We start from the raw sequence: 8981 nt of genomic DNA on the forward strand, positions 1-8981 counted from the left end.
GACAGCCTCTAAATGCAAACTGCTTCTGCTTCCACCACAGCCTATAGGCTGAGGCACAGGGACTGCTGCAGATTTGCAAGGAGGGCAAAGATCTGCTCTTCTGTGTATTTCTTTGTTTTGGTTTTTTGAGGCAAGGTCTAGGCAGTACAGGCTAGCCTTGAACTCTGCAATCGTCCCGCCTCAGCCTCCCCAGAGCTGGCATGACAGACATGTACCACCATGCCCAGTTGTCTTTATAACATTAATCCAGTCTTACTCCTAGGAAGCAGGTTGTCTATTCATTCCATGTGTTTCTATCTTAACTGAAATATTAGCTTCCTGTCACCTCTACTGGAGAACAGCACCCTGCTGTTTTTATACGGACAGGTCTCCAATATTGTTTGAAATTCCTGCAGAGCTTCCTGTTTCCTAGAAAATTACATGGCGCTCACTGTGCTTGGGCTTCTTCCTTTCCTCTCAGTCCTGACGTAACTTCCCAATGAATACACTGGCTATGTTTGGGTTGTGGGTGGAGTTCTACCACAGATCTCCTATGACTTTACTTCCCTTGTCATTCTGTTCCCTGCTTCCCACCCACACACTGGTTCTGACTGAGTAAGGCTCTCGGAGGGTCAGGACATACTCTTGCGCTGAGCGGGAGGTGTGTTATTTACTGCTTTGGGAGACAGTGGTCTCACACAGGAAAAGCTGTTGTGGAGAAGGTGGGATGGTTGGACTTGCAGGAAAGCTGGGAGAGCAAACCTCAGTACAGGAATTATATGAGCTCATTAAAAATCAGACGCCCACGTTGTTTCTGAGTCAGCTGAATCTGGGACAAGGCCTCGACATCTCCATCTGTGATTAGCACATCTCTACCCCATCCCTCGAATGTGATAGAAGCAGTCTTCCAGCTTCAGCTTTGCGAATACATAAAGCAATGCCACAGCAACTTATCCGCAGAGAAAAGTAGCCACACATCAGAAGTGCACCAGGCACACTGCCAACTGTGACTCTCACCCTCGGACAGCTATTCCTGGTCAGGGAAGAGCTGTGTAAACACGCACGCCCTGAACATACGGGAGCATTCGCTGCCAACAGCCACGCCCACACGAAGCTTTCTGTTCAGGAGTCCAAGCTCATACCAAAGAAAGGCAACAGTTCTGAACTCAGGGTAGATTTTTACAGTAAGCAAATATTTTATTTCCTTGGCCTGACAAGACTGAATTCATTATACAAGAACCTGAAGCTGACAGAACAGACACACAGATATCCCCCAACAGGAAGGATCCTTTTCATTAGCGGAGATGAAATGTCACATCTGAGTGCAATTCCTGCTTCCCACCCCCACCCTCGACCCTTAAATGAAAAGAAACCAATTAATCCCCTGTGAATGACTAAAAGTCATCCCTCCAAACACTTCTAATGAGCAGCTGCAGTGGATGAAAACCAGAGGAGGGAAGCAGCTGGCCGTCACTCTGCGCTCCTGTGCGTGTGAGACTAGGGACAGCAGTGAGGGAGCGAGGACACGATGTGTGGGAAGTGCAGATCATCTCCCTTACTTGCCCTTTCCACACTGAAAGACACCTCTGTTCCTGTTCATGGAAACTGCTCAGGGCAACACGAAAGGACTGGCTTTAGCCTGCAACTGAAAGTGCCCAGGGTGCAGAAAATTACGGAGTAGGTGTGGGAGGAGGGGCACCAGAGAGCGAGCAGGTTAAGACAGAAGCTCAACGGTCAGTTCCAGTTTAATGCTATCAAAACTAATAGGAATCACAATCACCTTTGGAGGACCGCAGCTTTCCAAAGTGTGCTCCTTCTGAATGTCTGTGTGGGCGTCTACTCCACCTCGGGAAGTAGGGCTGTGACACTCACGTATGAGAGACTAGCAGGTGATGCAGGAAGTGGAGAAATTGGAGAGAGCAAAGTCTGCAATACTTCAACTACTGTGGGTGTCTTTTGGTCCCCAGGTATGGTCCGCTACCACAACTCCTAAGGAATTCCTGTTCCCTTTCCTACTTGTCTTGTGCAAATGTCAAAAATCAAATCTCTGCCCAAAGAGATGAGAGGTGCTGCTGGATTACACTCATCTCTGGCTTTAACTTGCCCACCTTCTGACCTACTGTGAAATCACAAAAAAACGTAATTCTTGGCAACGCCATGAACTTAGGTCATCTCCACTCTCTGTCAAAGTCCATCCAGCAGCTCTGTCCTGACATGCTTTCTCCCTGGGCCGGAGGAAGCAGCAAAAAAAACATCAACTGAGCATGTGAAAGTATGACGACAGTGTGTGCAGTGTAAGGTTTCCAATGTCTTCACCTTCTGTCTTCTCCATGGTGGGAGCCCTCTCTCTCTTCCCTCGAGTCCCACTCGCACCCCTCCCCTACCCCCAAGTCCAAGTGCTCCCATCTGCTGGGCTTCCACCACTCACTTCCCATAGACACTCTCGTCACTGTAGGCCACGTACAGAAAATAGTCTTCCTCGTGGTTGTCCTAGAAGGAGAGACATGATGACAGTTCAGGAAATATTCGCAACCATTATCTCCAGGATTCCAAGCCTCACACGACCTTGTAAAACGCGTATGGAAGTTATTATTCACCCCCATTAAAAAGAACAGGGCTGGCATGTAGCCCAGTGGTAGAGCACTTATCCGCAGAGGATGGTCAAGGCTCTGAGTTTGATCCCCAGCAGTGATAAAAATAAAAGAGTATGAAAAAAGAATAGGCAGAAGAGGCTAGAACTGCGCTGTGACTTCACAGAAAAACTCCACTGCGAACACAATACACATAGGGATCAGGGATACAAAGATGATAGGGACAGTCCTTACTCTTAGCTCATTCTAGCAACACAGATACTGTAAGACATGCATACCAGAATATACACTAAAAAGAATGCATGCTATGGAATAAGGTTAGGTTAGGCACTACTAGATGTTTAAGTCATTTCCCCTGGGAGACAATAAAAAGGCATCAACTATATGAAAAAATCCTTTAAGGAATAATGCAGTTCTAGTGTTAGATGATACTTGCATCGATTTAAATACTTGACCTTAAATTTCATTTTCTCTGATTCACTGTGGTCAGATAATGGGGTATCTGCTTCAAGATTTTCATTTTCTTCCTAAGAAGAAAAGCCTAAGCCAAATTTTCTGAGTTTACATAGGAACTATGAAGACACAGCTTTAGTCAAGGCTGTTACCCTCAGCATGAGGAGCAGCTAGCTTGTTCATGTGGGTTTTCTCAATCTGCTGCTGAGTAGGAATATAATGAACTGGGATTCAAATAGACAATTCGGCCACAAACTACACATTACTGACAACAGCAATAGGAACAGTAAAAGCTACTTTGCAACTTTTTGCTATCAGGGAGCACTTCCTACTGCTTGAATAAAGGCGATCCAGCAATAAAGCACTACAGTCAGGCAAGACTGAGAGGAGATTTCAAAAGGATTAAATCTAGTAGAGTGCCCAATCTCTACCAGGACAAGAGGTATCTAATCTCCCACAGCCTTATACCACCACGTGTAAGAGGATCCTGATAAAAAAACACCTCCTGCCCCACTTCCAGCTATGTCATCCACATACACAGAACAAAAGCAGGAGGATGCCACCCTCCTGGGCACTGTGACAGGACCATTACCTCATACAGTTGGCCCATGGTAGCGCTAGTGGGAGGGATAGTGTTGTTGACAAAGAAGAATAAGGCGTCCTCAGGTCTCAGGTGGATCCTCTTCCGGATTAAGAAGTAGAACTGGCCCACTGGATGAAGGAGAAGGAAAAGGGCAAGGAAAAAAAAAAAAAAAGGATTAGACCACCTTTCTATGCCATCAAAACAGGGCCAAAAACTGACCAAGAGCTTTGGCAATAAGCAGCAAAACTCAAAGAGGTCTGTATAATCTCTGACATGCCACACTGGGACCATTCCTCCTTAGTTTCAGAACTAATGTTAGCACAGCCACTCAAGGAGTGTGAGTACCACATCAAGGGAGCATATACAGACTGACACATTCCCACCCTTGTTGAAAAGTGACTGAAAATACTTCCCTATCCCCACTTCGATCCTAAGACAAACTAATGGGAGGAAGAGGGGCTATAGTAATGGGACTCAACCAGTGGTTTTTTTTTTTTTTTGGGTCTCTTTTTTTGAGACCAGGTTTCACTGTGCAGTTGAGGTTGGTCTTGAGCTCACTTTGTAGGCCAGGCTAGCCTCGAACTTGGAAGGATCCTCTTGCCTCAGCCTCCTGAATGCTGGGATTATAGGCGTGCACCACCATGCCCGGCTCAACCCAGTGTTGAAGCAACGGGAGGGTTCAGTTTAGTATTTTTTAATATTTTCCTGAGACTACTGAAAAACTTCTAGAAAGGTGACAATCCACTGTATTAATTCTCAAGCAAATTTTTCTACAAAACCCAGGCTATATCCTGGATACAATGCAAATTCCATTAAGAACCAAGGTAGAGACTGAATATGTTCTTATAATTCCAAAGGGAACCTACAAAACATGTTTACAAAATAAACTGTCTTTAGAGGAGAAGAATTCAGCCAGACGTGGGATTACATGCCGTAATCCCAGTATTCAGAAGGCTGAGGCCGGAGGACCGCTGTGAGTTTGAGGCCAGCCTGGACTACAAGGTGAGTCCAAGGAGCCTGAACTGCATAGCAAAATCCCTTCAAAAGAGAAAAAAAAAAAAAAAAGATAAACATTTAGTCAAGAATCTCTAAAATGTGATCCTCCCAAGACAGGACTAGTTTTTGTTTTCAAACAAATTACTCCCACAGGAACAAGACTCAATTTTAAAAGTGTTTTAAACACAAATGTCTCATCTTAAACATCTTTTGCTTTCCACAGTGGTGGAAATTGGTGCAGGGACCCACTGATGAAAGTTGAGTCACTTCGTCCTGCTGCCTCTGGCAAACACCCCATGTTACTCTCAGGCACTTTACAAGGACTGAGAATGGTATGTCTGGGAAACGAAGTCCCTGCTTGGGAAAGAACATTACCAGTGAGGTCCGAGGGCACTAGGTACTTCCTCTTGTCCAGATCAGGCACCCTGGCCTTCGGCGCCTTCTCCACAATGACCTGGGAAGAAAGCAGGAGAACAGAGATCAAAAGTAGAGACCGGCACTGTTTTCCTTTCACACCTTACCGCCACTCCACAGGAAGTGACTGGGCCTGATACAACTTCTCAACCCCTCACATCACACCTCCCTCTTGATTTTACGTAGTTACAAACTACTGAGGCGTGCTACAGCACATTTTCTTTCTAGTATTTAGTTAGAATATCAAGACTTTCCGGATTTTCTCAGATGGTTCTATCACCTATTAGTTTTATTCTGTCTTTAAAATGCCACTTATAGCCAGGGCTGGTGGCACACACTTGTAATCCCAGAACTTGGGAGGCTGAGGCAGGGCTACTGTGAGTTTAAGGCCAGCCCAAACTTCATGGAGAGATCCTGTCTTAGGAAAACAAAAGCCAAAAAGGCCCACGTGTTAAATGACTGGTCCCCAGCTAGGTGGCACTGAGACATGGTGGAAATCTGAAGAGGTAAGGCTTTAGGTCACAGGGGCCGTATCCCTGAAGGAGACTGTGGGAGCCTGTCTCCTGCTCTCTTTCATTGCCACATGAGGTGAGTAGTTCTGCTCCACCATGACATACTCTTCTGTCAAACACGCGAACAGTGCAGCCAACTCGCTGTGGAATGAAACCACTGAAACCCTGGGCCAAAAGAAACCTCTTCATAAACTGATTTTCTTCAGAATTTGTTACACGACTGGAAAGCTAAGTAAAACATCACAGGCATGAAGTCTATTTTGTCAAAATTTTCAAGAATGCCTACAAAAGTATTCAAGATACTATTAAGTGAAAATGCATGAAAAGTTTTTATAATAATGAGATTGTAGTATGAGGGCCATATATTAACCATTTGTCAGTGTTGATAATATTAGAATTTAAAGCGCACAATAAATACTTCAAGTTTTATAAAGCTCATGTATTTCTGTAATAAACAAAAAATGAAGACACATACACACACACATATATACATATATTATTCTTTTAGATATAAGGAATGGGAAGTATCAAAAAATTAAATGAAGAAGCAGAAACAATGGATAAGTATCCCTAGTAGCTGTGTGATCTCCAACAGTTCACTTTACCGCTGAGCTTCGGGTTCCAATGAGTATCTTCCCAGTGAAAGAATTTTCCAACACACCTTTTATAATTTGTGATATTGATATTATGTGAACTTAACTAATACATAATATTTTATGTCAAATGCTTTGCAAATTATAAAGAATTCTGTAAACAAAATTAATTTGAGGGGAGACTGGAAGCTTTTAACAAATATTCAGGGCTTTGGTCATGGTTAGCATGCATGAGGCTGTGGGTTCAAAGTGCAGCAACAAAGCATTTTAAAAGTCAGAATACAAACGGGTGTAGATAGAAAAGGTAGAGTTTCTGAGGGAGCCCAGTAAGGCCGGCACAGGAGGATGGACAGGAGACTGCACTGTTCTTTTAAAACTCAAAGGGAACAGAGGGCCTGGCACTGCCCAGCAGGCACAAGACCTCTCTCTGGTGGTGAAAGAGAGAAGAAAACCAGGAGGAGGAGGAGGGCAACATAACAGACAGAAGGGGTCAGCCAGGAAGGTTCTGGGGAAGAACAGGAGAAGAAGACTGGTTTTTTTTAAGGCCCTGGTTGACCAAAAAAGGTGAAGGTTTCTAGGAAACCTAACTGTACTCCTCACAGTGAACCCTGAATAAGATGCTTTGGGTCTGTTTTCCTCTGTGAAATGTGGCTAACACTCAGCAGGGATATTTACATTTTTAAAAAAATAGACAAATAAATCCGGGCCAGCATGCTGGTGTGCACCTCTGATTCCAGCACTCGGAGGCTGAGACCACTGAGTTTGAGACCAGCCTGGGCAACAGTGAGTTCAGGGTCAACCTAGATTACACAGCAAGACCATCACAAAGAAGGACAACAAAAAGAGACACTGTCTTCCTAACAGTTTCCTGCCGTTAGGGGGGCCTGTCAATCCCCGTAGCTATTATTTCAGGATGCAATGATACTCTTTTCTCCCATGCTACCTGCACACCTACTACGGAGGGGACTAAGTTCAAGTTATCTGAGCGCTCTGAGTGTGGGGCCTGAGAAACCCTTTCCCCTCTCCTGTAAACAAGACACCTTGCACAGGAAGACTGAGGATTCAGCCTAAAGACACAAGAACTCCTCATACAGCACAGAATTAAAGACACAGCTATAGGGGTAAGAGTGTAGCTCAGGGGTAAACGTGCAATGCTTCCCATGTTGGAGGACCTAGGTTCAAATCCAAAAGTAAAAACACCTCTGTACTCAGCAGAGCCCTTCCAAGCCCTTCACTTAGGGTCACTGTAGGAGGCTCGGCACTAGGCACTAATTAAAACATAACTGAAAGAGCCAGAGATCTGAGTGATAGTTTTCATGGTTTATAAATTAAAGTAGAAGTAAAACATTTAATACCGACTATGAACAGGAAAACAGGAGGATTAGTAAAAATATACGGGGCCCCTTCAAGTAAATGATTGCAATGGGAAAGGTTCTCTTTTAAAGAAATATATGGGCATTTTAATTTGGGAACAGGTACACACTGGATTTCATGATTTATGCAAAGCTACGAGAACAGAGCCTGCCCTTGTTGAATTCTGAATAAAAGGTAATTCTGTTTAAGTTGCCTTGCTGGTACCAGGCTATCTGATCTCTTGAGGGTAGGGAGACAGTTTATCTCCGGTACTCAGCAATGTAACATGTACTGTATGTTATTCATTTTGGCTAATAAAAGTATAAATCCAAAAATGATATGGCCTAGAGATCAGAGGCTCTCAAAGCTCTACCGCGTGACAGCCAGGGTTGGAATCCCAGCACTGTCACAGGCCAGCCAGGTCACACTTGCAGGAAGTTACTTCACCTTTCTGTAATTCAGATTCTTTATCCATAGAATGGGTTAACACTGGTGTGGCGACTGTGTGAACATATACACGCCATACACGAAGAATGAGAATGCTGCCAGATTATGTGGTAAGATGTCTACTAAATTAGCTGTCATTTTTAAAGAATATTAAAGATGGAGACTAGTATCAACAGAACAGAGAGAAAATTGTACACCTGTCACCCACAGTCCAGGGGTCACCTACTGGTAAACGGTTAGTTCTCACTTCAGCAGAAAATCCTTTTGTGTGTAATACCTGGTGTCCCACTGTCCTAACCATTACAGAAAAACGAGTTTCTACCGCTAGGCTAATGCCCAGGTTCTTTCTAGTAGCTACAAGACCATGAAAGTTAGGCAAGGATAGAAGACGAATCCCAAAGAGTACCTGCGGGTCAAGAAGAAAATACCAGATAATTACTATTTTAAAAGAAGTACACATACGTATCCTAGTGTCTCCACGCGAAGGATAAAAGCACAGCCCTTAAGCACCCTCCGACCCCTCACATCTCCGAAATCCAACAGCTGCTGTTCCCTCTGCCGCCTTAAACACCTGCTTTCCCATACAGCTGCGCAGCCCAGAGGGGAGAAAACCCCGGCAGGTGGGCGGGGGAGGGGGAGAGGGAAAAACACCCGGATGCTGACAGACACCGTGGGATTTCTCCCTCTTCCTCACGGCCTGCTTCAAGCCCTTAAATTAAACCAGGGGTTCACATCTAGGAAGAAAGCGCCTCGGTGTGGCCTCGCGGGGCCCAGGTGTGGTCGGATCGGAACCAGTACCGGGGAAGGCCGCCCGTCCCCACCTGGCCCCGGAGCCGAGCGAGCGAGCGCGCGGGCTGCGGGCCCGGATCGTGACCTTGCCTCCGGCCTGTGCGGGCCTCGCCGCGCGCACGCTCCTAATTCTAGTTGAAACCGGGAAGAACCCGCCGGCTTCTGGACCTTTGCTCCCAGGCCCGACGATATAATGACCAAGGTGACCTCGATTTCCGGGGAACCATTCGGGCAGAAACCGCTGGGACCCGTCCGCGCCGCCCCCGCCGCC

The 8981-nt window shown here is 45.5% G+C and overlaps 1 protein-coding gene across 1 annotated transcript in view; it reads right to left on the reverse strand.

Moving 5' to 3' along the window:
• Nucleotides 1-1151: 1151 nt before the first annotated feature.
• Gabarapl1 (GABA(A) receptor-associated protein like 1) overlaps nucleotides 1152-8981 on the reverse strand; it is an 8440-nt gene continuing 610 nt past the window's right edge. Inside the window, exons 2-4 of the mRNA XM_005378935.2 lie at nucleotides 4978-5056; nucleotides 3616-3734; nucleotides 1152-2469 (exon numbers count right to left, since the gene is read on the reverse strand). Coding sequence (XP_005378992.1) covers nucleotides 2404-2469; nucleotides 3616-3734; nucleotides 4978-5056 — 264 coding nt within the window. The 3' untranslated portion in view covers nucleotides 1152-2403. The remainder of the gene's footprint in view (nucleotides 2470-3615; nucleotides 3735-4977; nucleotides 5057-8981) is intronic.

The sequence above is a fragment of the Chinchilla lanigera genome, unplaced genomic scaffold, assembly GCF_000276665.1.
Source record: "Chinchilla lanigera isolate Chin_1 unplaced genomic scaffold, ChiLan1.0 scaffold00012, whole genome shotgun sequence".
NCBI classification, from domain to species: Eukaryota; Metazoa; Chordata; class Mammalia; order Rodentia; family Chinchillidae; genus Chinchilla; species Chinchilla lanigera.